Raw genomic sequence first — 20410 nt, 5'->3', positions numbered from 1 at the left:
TATTGCTCTAGCCTCTGTAAGTGAACAACAAAAACAATTTCCTGTTTCAAGCCACCAGTTAGTAGGACTTTGTCACATCTAGCCCTAGAAAACTAGTTCAAGAGGAAACACCTTGAAATTACCTAGAGAGAGACTGAAGAACAGCTGTTTGGCACTCAATGACTATCTCCTGTCACAACAACATGAGAGACCCCAGTGAGACAAGCAGAAATGCTGAGGGGCCTTAGACATTGAGTGTCCTTGGTGCAGGATATCTCTGACACCCATTATTCCAGTAGAGACCCCACATGAGTGCAGCCCCAGCAGTCATCACAAAGACTATAAGACACCTCTCCCTGCACCACCAGTAGCCTAGTCTGGTCAACCCCACCAAAACTTGAGAGGTAGTAAAATGACTATTATCTACTACCTTTTGGGGTGATTTAGTATCATAGCTAAATAAAACATGGGTTCCCCAGAAGCAGACTCTGAGATGAGGAAGTGATTAAATAGTATAGGTTCCCAAAAAGTGATTTAATAGTATGGGTTTCCAAGAAAAACTGAAGTAATATGATTGGGAAAGTGAGGCAATAACCTGAAGACAACCAAATAAGGAAGTGGCTATAAGCTAAGGTCCAGGTTGACTGAACATATTGACTGTCAAGGTTAACTGAACACAGTGACACTCTGTGAAGATGATACAAGGCATGTCTCAGCATTGTGCCCATCACGTACAATAGTATGATGTACCTGATTCCCCTGCTCTGCAGTCATTGGCTTAGGGATGCATTAGGACTATGTAAATTCTCAGACCCTCTAGATCTCTACAGAAGCAGGTATAGATGATGACAACAGCCGCAGGGTAGACCTCCAATGAGAAGCCACTGGTTTTGTCCATTCCTATGGGAGTGACAGTGTACAACACAATGGCAGAGTAGAGTATGTGAAATACTAAAGGTTGGATAACCAGTTGGTCTGAGTTTGCCACAGACTCTCTATTTATTTTCAATGGAAAAGTCTCACATCCTGGATTAACTAAGCAGTTAGTCACCCCAGGAAGGGATCACAGGAGACAAAAGCGGAGCCAGATGGCATGGAACAGTAGATGCAGGTACAGGCCCAGGGGGAACTGAGTGGTGTGGACCAGACTCTCCAGAGTTGCTTCTGTAAGAGGCTGGAGTGCAGTTGGCAGCCAAGGATCCTTTCAACGTTACAAGTCTGTGCTCAATTGCAGGAATACATACATGTCTTTTAACTGTTTCTAACCCTGCAAAGGAGCTGAAGATAATCAGTGTGAGTAAACATCTTTCAGTCAAGCAATTAGAGATCATATGGTAAGAGAATATGAGAAAAAACACCTTTGGGCGGGAGAATGACACCCAACAATGCTGATGAGGGTCAAAGACTGAAAACGGAAGTGGGCGGGAGAATGAAGGACAGCATGAAATGACTTTAATTAGTACTAAAAAAAAAACCCTCCTGTGTTCAGAACATTTTAAAAAATGTTTTTTGAGGGAAAGTAATACAAGAGGCAAGAGGGAATTGTGGGGGTGCAGGGGGCTGTGGTTCCATCAGGGAAAGAAATAAAGTCCCAGTCCCCTATGTTATAAGCCCAAAAGCTGGTTTATGTAACTAACAGAATGGAAACAAAAATTTATTAACAGGAATGAGAATTCTTCAGTGAGAAAAGGCAAATATAATGGAGGAGATTTCATTAAGGATTGTAGATTAATGAATGGTTTGAGGACAATAAACATAAATATGAACATTAAGTGTTCATTTTATCTCAGAATATTAGATGAAAGGATTGTTTTGCCACCAAGAGAGAAATGCCTATAGGATAAACAAAACTGAGGCTATTTTATTTAAATTCCATGAGCAAATACACGAAGAGGCTATGCTAACAGGGTCTGGTGCTTAGGATAAATAAAGAGGTTCAAGACAGATTTGTATAAATTAGAGCAAATCCATATCAAATTAAACAGGAAAGGTGTTTAAGATTTTTCTGTGTATTTTTTCATTTGTGTCTTATTTGATTTAAATATTTAAGAAAAATAAAAGGCCATACAGTGAAATCTTTCTCTCCTGTGCCTGTCCTACATCTGCTTAGTCCCTGACTCCCCCAAAAGGTAATCATTGTTATGAGTGTCTTGTAAGCCTTTTCAATTAGTTTGGAAAGAGCATACGTAAGCAAATAGAATGAACTCCTCAAAGGTGGGAAGTTTAATCTGTTTTCTTTATTGCCATGTCTTCAGCACTAGAAAAGATCCTTGTAGGTTCCACAGAAGGTGTTCAATAAATATATATTAAGCGATCAAATATATTCACGCCTTACCATTTTCTTTTTTGGCAAAAAGAGTTCTTTTATTTGTGAGATACACACACACATATATATACAGACACACACACACATATATACATATATATATATATATATATATGTATATATAGCATGAGACAAACACCCGAGAACAGTAGAACCAAGGGCCAGGACAGTTAGAAGCCTGCTCCAAGGGCTGGGGGAGAAGGCAGTTGGGATCGAGAAAGGACCATTATGACAATGACGGTTGAAAGAAATTGCTCTGGATGAAAGATATGTGCTGAAAATGGGTAAAGGACCAAACATTATATCCTCTCAGTATCTGTATTGCAAACCACAATGCCCAAAAGTAGAAAGAGGAGAGAAAGAGATAGAGAAAGAGAGACAGAAGGGGAGAGAGAGAGAAAGAGAGAGAGAGAGAGAGAGCGCATAAAAGTGCCTACCATAGAGGTAGGCTGTAAGCAAATAGACTATCCTATGCATACTCACATGGATGTCTCTTGCTTTAATTATCTGACAATAAATTGACAATTCTTTGTTATTAATACAAAAAAACCAATTTTTCAAAATGGAATTATACCCGTTTATGAATTTACATGTCTTTTATCCATCCTCCTATTAATGGCTACTTAGTTCTGTCCTAAGATTTTTCTGTTTTAAATATTGCTGCAATAATCAATATTAGAAAAACATATATATAAATACCCTGGAATCAGCCTAACAAAACAGGTAAAGGACCTTTACAATGAAAGCTACAAAACGCCACTCCTTGAAATAAAAGAGGACATGAGGAAATAGAAACATTTCTCCTGCTCATGGATAGGAAGAATTAACATCGTCAAAATGGCAATACTCCCAAAAGCATTATACAGATTCAACGCAATCCCCATAAGGATCCCCATGAAATTCTTCAAAGAAATAGATCAAGCACTCCTGAAATTCATATGGAACAACAAATGCCCACGAATAGCTAAAGCAATTCTTGGGAAAAAGACGTGGGGAGGCATTACCCTCCCCAACCTCAAACTCTTCTACAAAGTGGTAATAATTAAAACAGCCTGGTACTGGAACAAAGGCAGGACCTCAGACCAATGGAACAGGGTGGAATATACATACACACAGCCCCAAATGTATGAATGTCTAATCTTTGATAAGGGAGCAAGAAATGTGAAGTGGAACAAAGAAAGCCTTTTCAACAAATGGTGCTGGCATAACTAGACAATCACATGCAAAAAAAAAATGGGCTTAGACCTCGACCTAACACCATGCACAAAAGTCAGATAAAAATGGATTAAAGATCTCAACATCAGGCCAAAATCCATAAGGTATATTGAAGACAAGGTCGGCAAAACCCTCCACGATATTGAGGCTAATGGTATCTTCAAAGACCACACTCCACTGACCAACCAAGTGGAAACAGAGATAAACAAATGGGACTATCTTAAATTAAGAAGCTTCTGCACCTCAAAAGATACAGTGACCAGAATACAAAGACAATCTACAGAATGGGAAAGGATATTCACACAGTACCCATCTGATAAGATGTTGATATAAAGGATATACAAAGCACTGGTTGGACTCCACAAGAAGAAAACATCCAACCCCATCAAAAAATGGGGTGATGAACAGAAATTTTCCCAAAGAAGAAATCTGAATGGCTAAAAGGCACATGAGAAAATGCTTTACATCACTAATCATCAGGGTGATGCAGATCAAAACAACAATGAGATATCATCTCACACCACAGAGACTGGTCCACATCCAAAAGAACAAAAGCAACAGGTATTGGTGCAGATGTGGCGAGAAAGGGACCCTCCTTCACTGCTGGTGAGAATGCCGACTAGTTCAGCCCTTTTGGAAAACAGTATGGACGATTCTCAAAAAATTAGAAATTGAACTCCCATTTGATCCAGCAATATCAATCCTGGGAATACATCCCAGAGAGGCAAAAATGTACAGTTGAAATGACATCTGCACTTATATGGTCATTGCTGCACTATTCACAATAACCAAAATCTGGAAAAAACCCGAGTGCCCAAGAACAGATGACTGGTTAAAGAAACTTTGGTACATCCACACAACGGAGTACTATGTAGTTGTTAGAAAAGATGAAGTCATGAAATCTACATACATGTGGTACTACATGAAAAGTATCATGCTAAGTGAAATGAGTCAGAAAGAGAGGGACAGACATAGAAAGATTGCATTCATTTGGGGTATATAAAGTAACAAAATAGGAGACTAACACCCAAGGATAGCCTAGAGAAGTACTAGGAGGTTTACTCCATTGCTTGGAGGCCAGCCACACATGCTGGGGGGAAAAGGCAGCTCAGATAGAGAAGGGAGCATCAAATAAAAGGTGTTGGGAGGATCCTCCCAGGATGGGAGATGCATGCTGAAAGTAGACTATAGACTGAACATAATTGCCCCTCAATGCCTCTTTTGCAAACCACAGCACCCAAAAGGAGAGAGAGAACAAAAGGAAATGCCCTGACACAGGGGTAGGGTGAGATGGGGCGGTTGGGGGAGTGGGAGGGATACTGGGAGCATTGGAGGTGGAGATTGGGCACTGGTGGAGGGATGGTTACTCGATCATTGTATAACTTCAACCCAAGCACAAAAATTTGTACATCTACAACTGTGCCTCATGGTGTTTCACTAATAAAAATTTAAAAAAATAAAAAGCTTATAAACCCCTGCACAAGATAATAAAAAAAAGAAAAACATATGTAATACATGGAAATATAAGCTTGTTTTGTTTTCGTTTAACAATAATTTGTTTAACAATCCTCCTTCAAATTTATTTAGGTAGGTAAATTCTGATTGATTTGTTCTTTATTATTAAACTCAGACACTCTGAAATTACATTATAATTTGTGGAAAGTTTTAAGTGTCTATACACAGATATACAGATATATACATATACACATTTATATATGGATTATATATACATCTGTGTATGATAGCTTTCTATTCCATAGAAATATAACCTAAAATATTGTTTTATTTTCTATAAAACTTTTTATTATTTTTCAAGATTATTTTTCAAAATGCTTTTTCTTGTGTTCTATAGGTACTATATGTTCTGTATGTACTCAGCTACATTAATTTTTGTTTGAATACATTTTACTGTTCTACAATCCACTGATTCCTTTTAAACATGTATATAAAGCACTGACATGATTTTATTTAAAAAATCAATCTTGAGTGATTTTGTATTTGCAGGATAATCTAAAAGTGTATCACCAACTTTAAAAAGGTCATGTGCTTCCAATATTTCAGATAAGAGTGACAGAGTTCTTACTTGAATGGACCACTGACTTGCCATGGCATTTACTATCTTCTTAGTGGTCAGTGCAGTTGCTAATGCTAAGTGTCTTTGCCAAGTTAGAGTGAGAAGTGTTGGAAGCAATGTAATTGACATGAGGATGCTTATGAGCCTGCAGAAAGATCAAATTGGAATCATATCTAAAATCCCAGTTCCTGCGTAGTCCTGGCTTGGATCTTTAAGCAGACTGTTTTCACTGCAAGGTATAGGTTTTTACTGACCTTGTATGAAGTATGCCTTCGTGTTTTTCATATTTTTCTAGGGACTTTTGAATACCTAGGCCAATATATTATGGCTTCTTTGCCAATCTCACTTTATCTTAGTCTTTCATTTTCATCATAGCCTCAGGGCTTTGATCTTATTATTTTGTTCAGACTGTGACACTGAGCGCATCACGCTGAAATGACAGCATCCCACTTGGTTGATCCCAGTGTTGATTCTGACAGAGGAGGGCAAAGCTGAGTCGGACATAGATGATGGTGCTGAAAGGAAGAGCCTGACAATCCTTGGCCAGCACAGCACTGTGCTACTTTTCAGGACTATATTTCCACCTGAGAGGTGAAGATAATGAGGCAATGCCCCACCCACTTGGAGGTTATGGTGGTAAATATTAATGAGATACACTTCAAAATGCAGCTTGAGTGCTTCAGGCCTCAGGTCCTTGATAAAAATTAGGTTACAGAATTAGGGAGATAAAGGAAGACATTCCAACCATGACCATTTTTCATTATAGAGTGCCTTGACAACTGCTCTAAGCCTCTAACGTCAATACAATCCTGAGGAACTTTCAGTACAGTGCATGCGAAATTTTAATATTCCGCTCTATCTTCTTATGTCGGAGCTGCCACAGACCGAGGAGAGTTTATTCAATCAAGAGACAGATCTTAAAGGTTCACTGATTCCAATGGAGAGAGCCCTTGAGCTGTGGCTGGTATGTTTCTGACTTCATTTCTACGACCTAAATGCCCCTGCACAGTTCGCCTCACCTGAGTCTGAGTTTCCTTTTCAGTAAATCAGGCTAATGACTTCTGCTCCATGAATCTTGTGGATAAATGGAAGAGTTTAGTGAAAATGAATATACAGGCCTGTTCAGTAGAATCAGGTCCATTCAAGATTAATATTATTATTAATGTCCATGTAGGGTACTCCCTCAAATTAGAATAATGACAATAGAATTTTTAGACTTTGTTTTTGGGGCCACATCTACCTGTGTTCAGGTCTTAGTCCTGGCTCTGTGCTCATGGATCACTCTTAGTGTGCTCAGGGGATCAGATGGGAAGCCAGAGATCAAACCTAGTTCAGCTGCATGCAAAGCAAGTGCCCTACCCTATCTCTCTGGACCCAGCATATATAAAATTTTATGTTAATGTATCAAACTCCTGAAATATAAAATACACATATAAGGCATATATAAGTATGGGCTAGAAATACTTTATCATAACAATAATGAAGTATGAAAGGTGATCCTCCTTTCAGTTGACTAGTGGAGAAGGGTTAGCTTTCTGCTCCATAGAGGAGTCAGGCAGTGTCAAAAGATCCCTATGATAATTTCAGAGGTCTTCCAGCATGCATTTCATGCTGGAAGTGAACAGTCCCATGGCCTTTGAGTGGCCTTAAAAATCTGGGAGAGTATCTATCCCAAGAGTCCTAGTAATTCAGTCGGAGGAAAATTACTGTTGAGTTTTTTTCTCTGAAAATGGTTGGCTAACTGGTGACTGGTGATGCTACGGACTTTGGTGATAATTAGTATCACACAGGCAGTGGAATTTCTCTTGTTTCCCAGAGAAAAGACTACTGGGCGAAGAAAACAATGCAAGAGAATAAAGAAAGCAACGCAGGGAGTCTCATGTTCCATATCCTCCCTCAGCATTTGGAACTGGAATGAGTTTTGAGAGGTGATCACTTCCACGTGATCGAATGGTTCCAGGTGGAGCATGGACTTTGTGTAGGGCATCTTCTGATTTAAAAGCCAACATCTGAAATCTGGATTTTCAGGTGAGATTTTTACACATTTTGAATATTGGTGTGGCTATACACACAGATACCTTGACATATTTCATAGGTTTTCACAGTGGTGTGCTCGTCTTGGGGATCCTCGGACCCTCTGGTAGTAGACAGAAGAGGGTGATGACAGAGTATATGGTTATAAGCTCAGAATGACCTTCGAGAAGGGGGTAAGAGTCTTACCTCTCAGCTTCTCTCAACTTTGAGGGTCTGTTGTTGAGGACAACCAATTTACTACAGGTTAGGTTCTTTATTCGATTTGTCAAAGATCACGGGTCCCCTTATAATTAGGAAGTTAACATATGGATACTGGGACTCTGATATGCTTTGAGAGTCATGTGACTTTTTCAGATGAGCTCTGTGAACCCTAGCACAGGGAAGGTGGGTCTGTGAAGTGGCACTTCCTAGAAATTCCCTAGGATAAAAAAGACAGCTATTTCTAATAAGGGGAAAGATAAACAGACCAGTGATTATCATCGTTGTGTTTATGAAATAGGAGTGATGAAATCTAATTGCTAAGCACAAACCTCCTATAAGGTAATTCTGGGGAACTGGTTTGTTCCAGAATTGGAAGGAGAAGTACTACCAAAGGATTCATTGTCTTACTTGTTTCAATTCTCTGGAATTTTTTCTAATGCTAAGCGACAGGCAAGAAAGTATCTGCCAGGACACACATTGCAGCTATGAATTTGGAGAAGGGACTTCTGTTCAGCTGATTATTTCAATTTTCTCACCCATAAAAAGGTATAGCCAAAGAACACATTTTTTAGTACACTGTGAAAGCTAATCTGGAAACCAAAGGCTGAACTCTTTTTCTTTCACTGTGAAGTCTAGAAATCAGCCACGCCTAATCTGATGCCACCTGTTTGTATTTCTATGGTGAGATCCAAGGATATGTAAGCTAAGGCATGTTGCTCTGGGGAAGGGGGAGGGTGGGCTTTGGGGCCAATAAACACACGGTGAGAGCCTAATTGAGGCAGTGATATGCACTATTGCATTTCATTCTCACAGCTGCCCCTTAGGGAGGCATCGTGAGTTTTCTTTCCGAATGTTTTGTGAATAAAAATTTAGAATGAAGGTGACATAGAGACCGAGGAAAGAAACACTTTCTCCTATTTGCCTTGAACATGATGAAAGAATCACAATTTGTTTCCCATTTCTGTCCAGCACTTATCACTCTGACAAGAGTAAGCATTTCCAAGTTTTGATGCTTTTCCCAGTGTCTGTTTAGGAGTCAGTTTACCTCATTCAGGCTTGAATGTAGACCTGCTAGACAGCTCCCTTTTGTAGCCCTGACTCTGGCTTAAATTTTCAGAACTGAACTGGCCTTGCTCTCTTCCAGCTGGCCACCTGTATGTGTAAATGAGCTGGGTTCATGGCTAAACAGTGTGCACTGGGCCAGAATTTCTCCAGCTTTCCCCAGGATACTAGTGAGATTGGTACTGCCTAAATTCCTACTGAATCACCTCTGCCTAAACAAAGAGAAATGTGTCAGAGAAGGCACCTTAGGTTAAGGAGCACCATCTGGATGTAATCACAGGAGGCTGAGGAAGAGTTTCCAAGGGTCTGGAAGTTTTCTGATCTTTTGGATCCCCTCCAAGGTATGGCTACTGTAGGGACCACCCAGCCAGTACTCCGTTCCCTCCCATCTCCAAAACCTGGAAAGACAGGATCTTTTTTTTTCCTTTTTGGGTCATACCTGACAATGCACAGGTGGTACTCCTGGCTTTGAACTCAGGAATTACTCCTGGCAGTGCTCAGGGGACCATATGGAATGCTGGGAATCAAACCTGGGTCAGCTGGATGCAAGACAAACACCCTACCCACTGTACTATCATTCCAGCCCCAGGATCATATTTTCATCCTCCTTGTCCTGCCGTTTCCCAATTTAGTATTTGACCTCATATCCACTTTGCTCCAATTCTTGGACAGTGGCTTCTGGATTGAAACTCCAGGTCTGGCCTTTCTGATTCTGCTGGACTAAATCATGACTTCCTTGGACAAACTTACCATGTGCCATATTCACACCGTTCTCCAAGAAAATGAAAGCTTCATCTGTTTTCTTATATTCCATTTCAGTGTCTGCTTCTCCACCATATTCCATTCCCAAAGATATCTCAGACCAAATACTAACTGGCAATATTTTCAACTATCAGTCTGAGTATATTTATGTGGGAGTTTTTAACATTCTTTAAATTCAACAAGGTTCAAATCAAGCATCTCTCTCCTGACCCTGAATATGGCTTTTTCTCCATGTGTATTAAATAAAAGGGGTCAATAGTAGCAGGCATAGAATAGCACAGTTGTCATCTAGAGCTGCCAAAACTTCACTCTTTCTCTACTGATACCTCTCTGGGAAGTCAAGACTAGCATTTGCCTGCCTCCCCTCAACTCCTTCTGCCCTTTATGTGTGAAATTTTTTTAGCATTGTCTCCGGGTGACCTAGCTTACTTACCTCACAAGCTATTGTGATGCTTTAATACATACATTAAATTCTTTACCAAATGGAAGCTGCTCAAATAAGAGCAATTATAAAGAGCTTATTATGATACAACTAACTTGGCTTACTGTTGCCCTTTTATATCAGATATCTTTGTTTTTCTCGCATTTGAACATTTTATGGCATAATGGGTTCAAATCTTGAGTTCACTGTTATGTGATCTTGTTAATGTTACTTAGCTTCTCTGGATCTCAGTTTTACATCTGTTAAACGGAAATCATACCTCTCATACTCAGTTACAAAATAAAATGTGGTAATATAGATAAAATACTTAGCACAGCGCCTGGCAGACATGGTAATAATAATGATCTCTATCTTTGTAACTTTACGCCTTAGCTCCTCTTCCTGGAAAGCTGTTTCTCCTCTTTCCCATTTTACAAAACGTTAGGCCTTGCTTAAATAAGTTTTCTACTCTGGATTTTTATTTCAACTGTATTTTGCTTCATAAAAATAAAATGATTATATCTTATCATATCATGCCATTTAATTTGCTTTAACTCCCTATCCAGGCATTTCAAAACTTTCATTTTTATCTTAATTTTCCTTCCAGTGTCCCTCTAGTGTTTTGTCATCTGATCTCTTAGCACCCTTCCATAATTCCACAACTTTGTGGCTTTTGCTTTATCTGTATGATCTTTCCCTATTTTTCTCTGCTATTGGAATGTTGCATGCCTATCAAGAACTCTATGAATTGTTTCTTTCCGTGTTGTAGACTTCTTCATTCAGTTTTAATAGCACTATGATTTGCTTATTATGAATGATCCCATTGTAGTGTTTAAATTATATGCATATCTTTTCCATCAGACATCTCTTGGAGGAAGATATTATGCCTTATTTATATGTTTCCTTCAGCACCCAATACTGTTAAAATATACTCATTCATCACATTTTTGGTTGTATTTGTAAGTACAGAGGTATATTAGTAGCATCTAGAGTCAGAAATATGACTAAAGGTGGCACTTAAGGACTTGCAGTGCTTTCAGCATATCTGTGGGCTGCTTAATGATTCACAAGGATCAAATGAAAAAATGGTCTTATCAGTCAGAATCTGTTTGAAACAAAATATCTAGTAATGGGAGCAAAAGTATAGACTGTTATTAATGTCTAATGAAGTCCAGAAAAATAAGAGAATTGAAGTAAAATACAAGACTTAAAATAATTAAAAACAAAAACAAAAACAAAAAACTAACCTTTGGCTATGAATTTTAGTCCCTGTGTATCATGTAGAACTCTTATTGAATTTTATGGTTGTGAAAAACTGGCCAGTTTCAGTTTCAGCATGGTTGGGTCAGAGACATTTTCTATTATTAGCAGAAATCTGCTATATAATTAAATGGATCAATGATGCAGTGAACTGAATTAGTTGTTTTTAATAGTCAAGTAATTGAACTAGTTGTGCATTCTATAATTTTGTTTTAGTTGTGCAAGCAGGATTTTAGAATCTTTTGTATAAGAAGATGCTTAGGCTGTGTTAGCCTATTGATTTGAGAAGCAGTAAAGGGAACTGGGTTTACTTAGGAAGGCAGGAGAATAAAATCAATAAAATGGTACAGGGGATGCACATTTGACACACTGAGTGACTTTATGGAGACTTAATGATTTTTTTAGAACAATCTGAAAATCTGGTCTAATTCAATTAGTGCTATAATAATCTACCTTAAAATATGGTGAGGCATTCTGTTATGCACTTATTGCAATTGGTTCAGGTCTATAGAACATGATATGAATCCACGAAATGTTGGTTAACTGTCTTTCATTTTGTTTTTTGTTTTTTTAAACCCCGAGAGTTTTAGTGTTTTCCTATTTCCATGGTGTAAATACTTCTATTATGGGCTAGTTTTTAGGCTACTGACAGTTTAGCAACTGCTCTTAAGGTTTCTGAGTATCTGACAATCAGCTCTTAGGAGTTTGTGCACCATTGTATGTTATTGTAAACAGTGAAACAGAGAGCTGGCTACAGACTTAAAAGTAGGCAATTTGTAGATTACAAGCACTTAGAATAGTCTAGTATTAAACTGTAGAGAAGAAAATATTACTAGAAGGTGTAATTTGAAAGTTATTTGAAAGTCATGCAGTAGTCTTTGTAAATGGCTTTATGTATGGAGAAGACAAAAGTTGTTCCTGGACATGAATGGAAATATGACTGTATGGTGGAATCATGACTGCCATGGATGGGACAGGATGGGTGCTAGTTGCGGTGAACATCAAGATTCCACAAAGCTGGTGAAGGGTGCACTGAGAGCCTTTAGGGAACTGTAGTTTGTCAATGAGCAAGGCACTTCACTATTTTGGGATTTTTGATTGTTTTTAGGGACAGTTTTTGATATTGTAGGTCTCAAAATCTGACATGGATTCAATTACCTTGGGTAATTATTAAATACACCCAAGCTGGGGTTAATGAGAAGATAGTCCAAAGGCCACAGTTTAAGAAACATCTCTTTGAAGGCATCTCCAGAGGCTGAGGATGTGGCTGAGCTGCTGAATTCATACCTTCTATGAGGAAGGCCCTGGGCTCCAGTCATGGCACAGAAAAAAACAAAACAAACAAGATCTCTTCACAACTGAGAGGCTGTTAGCATAGTGAAAATTTCAAGGGTGATACTCCTGACTTCTGATTTGTTGCATCATGTCACCTGTGGAGATTGAAGGCAGAGAGGGCTAAATTTTTTAGTTGCCTTTTTGATTTTGGTGACTTTTCATGTTATGGACCTCTGATTGCTAGCCTATGAATGCTTTGCTGATTAAGAAAGGTAAGTGTGTGTTAACCATGGACATACAAAGCACTAGCTTTTCAAATGGGGGGGATGGGGAGAAGCAGGGAATGGAGAGGATGCTATTACTTGAGTGCTAAATGAACTATTTGGCAGGAAGTAGAGTTGACCAAGGTAAGTATGAAATAAGGTGCTGATGGTCACTGAATCACAGATTTGAACTTTGTCTGTCTATACCCAAAGCACACAGTTATGGAAATATGCTTGAGGTGTGCTATTTAGGATACACTATGATGAACATGGTGCATGCTCTCCTCTATTTTAAATTCTAAAAAAAGACTTGTCAAATAAACTCCACAACAAAACCCAATACCCCAAACCTAGTGAATTTGTTTTTAAAGACACTTTGAAAGTGCCTTTTCTGATTAAAGAATAAAGTTTTAGAATTAAAGATTGTTTGTTAGGCCAAGTCTTTTAAAACACAAAGTCATTTCAATGGTTGCTATCTGATCACAAAACAGGGCAGTGCATTTTACTATTACATTGGACTGTCTTACAGGAAAAAGAGAAAGCTTTTTGGCAGGCATAGAAGAGTTTTAAGTAGAAAAGCATTTGGCCATGTAATTCTAGGTTCTCTACAAAGTCTCCCAAATCCTTAAAGACTATTGATATTCAAAGGGCATCATATGCTTGTTAACCAGAACGCATCACTTCTTTTTACAGGTCCACTGGTTCTGACAAAAGGTAGGAAAATAATCTGAGATATATGTATGTTAAGTGATCACAAGTAAAGAGTCGGTGATTATGTATTATTAAAAATATATTAATGAACTATATTCACTGTTTGCAGATTCACAATGAAGACAGAAGTTTAGAAGAAAATAAAATTTGTTTAGCATCTCATATTTCCTGTTTAAAAATCTTTTCTTTTGTATGAAACTCATGTGAAGTGCAGATCTTGATAAATTAAAGGGTAGTACAAAAAATTTCCTAAGTTATTAAAAAAATGTTCCGATTCGGTCAGTGAATCAATAATTGTGAAACCATAGCTTAAAATATCTTTAATTTTATTTGAAGGTTATATATCTTGTTGGATTTGAAAGGAAGATCACGGTCACGGTCACGGTCCTCCCGTTGTTCATCGATTTTTTCAAGCGGGCCCAGTAACGTCTCCATCGTGAGACCATACTAGTTCTTACTAAGAACTATCACTTTAAAGTTTTATATTCTGAAGTATTTTAGAAAAAATTTTAATAAAGTAAAATAAATTTCTATATATCGGACCCTAGATTCCCAATGGGCTGGAGCGATAGCACAGTGGTAGGGCACGCCGTCGACCTGGTCGACCCGGGTTCGATTCCTCCATTCCTCTCAGAGAGCCCAGCAAGCTACCGAGAATATCTCGCCCACATGGCAAAGCCTGGGAAGCTACCCGTGACATATTAGATATGCTAAATATAGTAACAAGTCTCAGTGGAGACGTTACTGGGCCACTCAAGCAAACTGATGAACAACAGGAGGACAGTGACAGATTCCCAACATGTTAATATTTTCAGACGGCTTTTCTATGTATAAACATATAAAGACAATGTATATACATTTTTGTTTTGATATGTCAAGGATTAAATGCAGGACCTCATATGTAAGAAAGTGATCTAGGGTCCTAAGAGATAATACAGCAGTTAGGGCGGTTTCCTTGCATGTAGGTGATCGGGTTCAAATCCCAGCATCCCATATGGTCTCCTGAGTACTGCCAGGAGTGACTCCTGAGTGCAGATCCATGGGTTACTCCTGAACATCACTGGATGTGACCCCAAACCAGAAACAAATAAACAAGTGACCTACCATTAATCCATTAAGCTACATTCTAGTCCACAAACAAGTATTTTTTTCTCTCAACTATTACTGATGTTCCTTTAACTCCAACTACCTTTGTACTGCCAAAAATATTTTATATAAACAATACAAATATAAAAAAAAACTTCTATGCATTATATAGGTTTTATTCCAATTTTACCTGTTTGTCAATGCCCTTTATAATAAAATGGAAAATTATTTTTCCTGGTCCAGGAACCAGTTGGAATCCCTTATTGCAGTCTTCTTTAATTTGGAATTGCTCTTCAATATATCTTATTTTTCATGACCATATCACTTTTGAAGAATGTAGGTCACTTTGTACAAGGTCACTCCACAGGATTTGACTGTTTCCTCATGATTAGATCAAGGTTATGCATTTTCAGCAGGAGTCACAAAGTGTGTGCCTTTTTCAGGAGACACAGGAAATCTATTTGTTCCATTGGTAGTGAAGTTAACTTTGATCACTTAAAGTGGTGCCTGTCAGGTTTTATACAGCAACAGTTTATTTTTGCTGTATGAAGTATCTTAGATATTTTGAGACTATGTAAATATTCACCTTTTCATTTAATTATGTCTAGCCTCCATTGATCATTCTTGCCCAAAACAGTTACCATATGGTGGAGCCATATGGTGATTTTTAAATGTAGTACTCTATTTACATGAACTATTATTCTATTGCAAGGTTTTTTTCCATTTATACACTTATAGATGATAGTAAGATGTATAATAAGATGCATATTATTATAATTTCACAATCTTTTTTAATAATCACATTTATTAAAAAACTGAAAACCTCTCAATTTTTGTACCTTAGCTGTTTTGCCATGATCTTTGAGAACTTCCTTACCTTTTCAAAAAGCAAGACATTCCAGACTCTTGTTGAATCTGGAAAATGGAATTTGAATCTGGAATTCCTTTCCCAGTGCAGGAAATCAGTGACTTTAAACAAATCTTTTTATCAAGTAGAAATTTAGAGACCACGCTCTGAGTTCTAGGAATTCCCATTGTTAAATGGTATTACATACTTCTATGCTGAGGACAGAACTAATATATATACAAGTGCTGTGTATACAAGTACTTCTATAACTATTTCTATTAATCAATAGGTATGAAAAAAACATGAGTTCAAAGGAATGTTCCCAATCCAATCTAACTCCAAAGGGAAAGAACCCATAATTTATTATCACAAATTTTGAAAATGTGGCAAAACTCAGGCTTGATGTCATTATATATATAACTGCAGAACTGGAACTACAAGACAGCTTGGAACTGCACAATGCCTGTCATACCCCCTTTAGCTTATTCACATGCTAGGAACTTGGCTAGAATATGTAAGTGGAAAAGAATTTTTAACCTTAAAAAGCTCAAATTATTAGAGATGGTAGAAGAAAAATTAATTACAGGAGTATAGTAAGTTCTGCATTAGAATTACTATGAGAATGATGAGGAATACAACCTCATTTGAGAAAACTGGATTAGTTCAGAGAAGGAAGCAAAATTAGGATGCTCACATTACCAAGTGGAATTACTCAGATTATTGTGTGATTGTGTGAAATGGGACTGCTTCTGAGAAAAAAATATTTATGTAGAATTCTAATTTATCTAGAAGGGCTCCCTACATTGATTGAATTAACAACAATAAGAAAACCGCTCAGTCACAGCAAAACCTATGTAAATAAATTTCAGGAGATCAATGTTAGCTTGTGGGAATGAAGATAAGACGTTAACGATAAAAAAAGGAAAATTTCATACTTTTATTTAAAATACATATGGTGGGTTTTCCTCCCTTTTCTTTACAAATTAAATAAACCAGTTTGTCACTGTATTGGTTGTCATCCTTTTGTATAATAGCTTATACAGAGAATTTTCTTTCTTCTAAACTTTAGAGTGAAATAAATTTTTTTTGTATACTTTAGAGCATCTATATAGAAATAAAAGAAAAATGGGAAAGTTAAAAAGGATAAAAAAGTGAAAAAATGATTCTACTATGTTTTTTATATCTTATTTATATCAAAATCTACCACCAAGCTTTTTTCTTTAAAATAAAATAGCAGTACTCCTACATAAAAAAATAAAAATAAAATAAAATAAAATAAATGTCGTTTTTCTTCTGGCTTGTGTTCCATTCAGTAGTTTGCCTGGTTCTAAGTCTGGTCACTCTAATACTGCCTACTTCACCAATTTAGAAAATTCATCTTAGAAGGTTGTTCAGTAACATGTGATTAGTTTTATGGGAAGGCTGACCTTCACATGATTTGCCTTATCCTTCTGCTACAAAATGATTCCTTACGAAACAGGAGCTCTCAGGGCGGTAGCAATAGCACAATGGGTAGGGCATTTGCCTTGCACACTGCCGACCTGGGTTCAATTCCCAGCATCCCATATGGTCCCTCAAGTACCGCCAGGAGTAATTCCTAAGTACATGAGCCAGGAGTAATCCCTGTGCATCACCGGTGTGACCCAAAAAGCAAAAAAAAGCAAAAAAAAAAAAAAAAAAAGAAATAGGAGCTCTCTTTATTTTACACACACACACACACACACACACACACACACACACACACACACCCACACACCATCCCCATACTGTTACATCATAAGAGCAAACTAATTGATTTAGTGGCTCTAGATTAGTGCTTCCCAAACTGGTGGTATCTAAATCCCCCCTTCGGGGGACACTGCAACGATCTAGTAGTAGCCTCAGGTGCAACTGAGGGGTGGCATTGTGTTTGTCTACTTAAAAAGATGGTAGATAAACAAGAGAAAACAGATAGACAAATGAAACTATCTTGAACTAAGAAGCTTCTGCACCTCAAAATAAACAGTGACCAAAATACAAAGACAGTCTAGATCAGTACTTCACCCCTTCCAAACCTAGTTTCCTTCCTGTTCTAACTGGGTTTGTATCTAGTCTTATGTTGTGGCTCCCCATGTATGTGACTTTCATTCATGTGTCCCCTGGAAATATCCTGACTGGGCAAAGCTGCTCTAGATCACTGAATACCCCACAGCAGACTTTTTGTTAATAAAACCTCATGATAAATAATAAACTCAATATGAATCAGGAGACTTAACGTTTCTTCTTTTTTTTTTTTTTTCCCTTTATTTTATTTTATTTTTTTTAAAGTTGTAGATTTACAATTTTTTGTGCTTTGGTTTCAATTATACAATGATCAGATACCCATCCCTTAACGTTTCTTCTTAGCTATCCTTAGAACATAATTTTAGTGAAACATAAAGCAAGAGTAAGGATGGCATTGGCCTACAAAAGAATAACAGGAAAAAATGAATCACTAGGTGGGGGCTTTACACATATGTTATGATAAATGAAAAGTTCTTAGAATTTTAAATTAGCTTATTAAACATTATATTCAATTTAAAGACTTTATCACCACTATGTAACATGTGTAGGATAAAAATAGCCATTGAACATACTTTAAGAGATATAATTGTTTTAAAATTACAAAATATAATATATATAAAAGCCAACTGAAAAATGTAAGCTTTAATAAGAGCCTATTGCAGATTCTGGAATAACTGTTGCATGCATGTCTCTAGTCATGTTGGACTTCTCCTTCAGCTTTGATTGGAGTAATGTATGCTCCACAACACCAATCCTAATGTCCATCTGAATGGTTTCTTGTTTCAGTTTTGTTAAACTCTGTTTAATCTTCACCAAAGGAGCTGCAGAATTAAAATAACATGGAAAAAAAGTTTATTTGAGGCATCAGTATATGAGAGAATTGTATGACACTTTGTCTTGAGCCAAAAATAAGGTTAAAAGCACAGCAAACAACTTATTGATATTCATAGTTTTACTGTGGCATTTTAAAACCTAAGGTTTTTTGGATGGAAAATAAAGCAGCACTTGATATACTGAGGCTTATACTTCGTTTATTTCTAGGGAAAGAGTGTTAAAGTTATTTTTAAAGATGTCTTTAATATGATTTTAGGGCTAATATATTTGTCTTAAAAAGCAGATACAATGGAAGAAAAAAAAGAAATAAGAATTACCTTTGAGATATAGAATAGGTTCATATGAAAATATATTTGCTCTTCAGAAAAATCTTCCTAGAGCATAGAGAAGCCTTAGGCATTCACTATTAGGCCATGTCAGTGTAACCAGCTCTCAGTGGAGAGTGATTACTAACACAAGGATTATTAAATCTTCCCTCTCAGACCCCATGCCCAGTAAGGTCTACTAAGAAGAGAAAAAAACCACAAAGGTCAACACATCACTGCCTTTGTGACATTTGGGCATGCACTTAGTGCTCTTCTGTACACAAAAATAAGGATAAAACTCACTGATAAAAGAAGAATAAAGCATTGCTTTATAAAGTAGCCCAATAAAGTACATCTGTAAAACACTTCTCATTCTATATCTAAATTAATGCACTTTGGATTAAAAAAATAATAGTAAGAGTATCACCATTCTTCTTAACTTATAAGTAAAATGATATGCTGATTAGTAAACATTTTCCCAGTGTATCTCCCTTCAAATAAACTTAATTTAAAAGTAAACTCTGTATTAATACCATTTTGTTAAGTAGATTTCAGCAAAAGATTCTTTCACTTATTTTGTCTATAAAATGTGTATACTTACCACCATCAGTCATACTGCTACCTTTTTCTTCCATTTCTTGTTTTACCTTTTCTAATTCTTCTGTAACCTTTATTGAAAAAAATTCTTTAATGAACATTGACTATTAATACGTTTTAAATGATAAATTAGAAATATTAATTTAGTTATAAAGGGACAGAAATATTAGTATTTGAGACTTACACTAAATAATCAGATAAAATGTGTAGACACAAGTTTTTTTTTTAATCTTCTGAGAATGTTAACTTTCACTAAATTACTTTCTCATTAACTTTTTAGACTGCAATTTAACAGAGAAAAATTATTTAGGTTGTTGTTTTTAGGTTGTAGACATGACAACCTTGCTGTTATCTCACAGCAATAACTGTGTGAGGTTCTAAAAACCAATTAATAATTAAAATAGTATAAATATTCAAAAAAGTCTTGGACTCAAAAGATTTACAAGGTATCTTTCTTACATTGTAGTTTTATAACAAAATATGCCATTTTTCTTCTCTAGGACACTAAATATGTCTATACCATATGGCTACATATAAAAATATTCTAACTGCTCTTTCCAAACCATGGATTCCAAGAGGCATGCTGTGTTGTCATATATGCTCTCATCTGTACTCTATGTCATCTCCAAATTTTACTATTATAGTCTCTCTATTATTACAAAATTTCCAAACTAGTATTAAGTAGAAAATGTCATTCTTTAAAAGTTAAATGTTTTATATATGATCTAGGACTAAGCAATAACTATTATAACTCAGTGGGCTCAATCTTGATCATACTAGTGAGTAAAACCTTCTTTGGGAATAAAGGGCTCATCCAAGTAAAGCAAATGAATTTTTTTTCAGGCACCTGAAATGTTACAACTGGGGATAGCAACCTGCTTCAAAAGAACAAAATGGTTCCCTGGACTCTCTTTAAGTGTTAATTTACTTAACATAAGTGAGCACTTTACATTACATAACATTTTGTTTATATAGAAGCACCACACGATCGGAGTCTAAATATTTCTGATGTTGCCTTTTAAGTATTTTAAAATAACCATTTATTTCTCAGATAATCGCTATAAGGCTTGTGACAATTATACTGTATTGTAACCAAAAATAATCTTGCATCTTAG

The 20410-nt window shown here is 36.7% G+C and overlaps 1 protein-coding gene across 1 annotated transcript in view; it reads right to left on the bottom strand.

The window, feature by feature from the left end:
- Nucleotides 1-18126: 18126 nt before the first annotated feature.
- IFT57 (intraflagellar transport 57) overlaps nt 18127-20410 on the bottom strand; it is a 103671-nt gene continuing 101387 nt past the window's right edge. The window contains exons 10-11 of the mRNA XM_056109317.1: nt 19300-19366; nt 18127-18380 (exon numbers count right to left, since the gene is read on the bottom strand). Of these exons, the coding sequence (XP_055965292.1) occupies nt 18202-18380; nt 19300-19366 (246 nt within the window). The 3' untranslated portion in view covers nt 18127-18201. The remainder of the gene's footprint in view (nt 18381-19299; nt 19367-20410) is intronic.

Source organism: Sorex fumeus, unplaced genomic scaffold, assembly GCF_029834395.1.
Source record: "Sorex fumeus unplaced genomic scaffold, SorFum_2.1 ptg000265l, whole genome shotgun sequence".
Taxonomy (NCBI): Eukaryota; Metazoa; Chordata; class Mammalia; order Eulipotyphla; family Soricidae; genus Sorex; species Sorex fumeus.
Note: the sequence above shows the minus strand (reverse complement) of the source record. Positions and strands in the feature narration are given on the sequence as shown.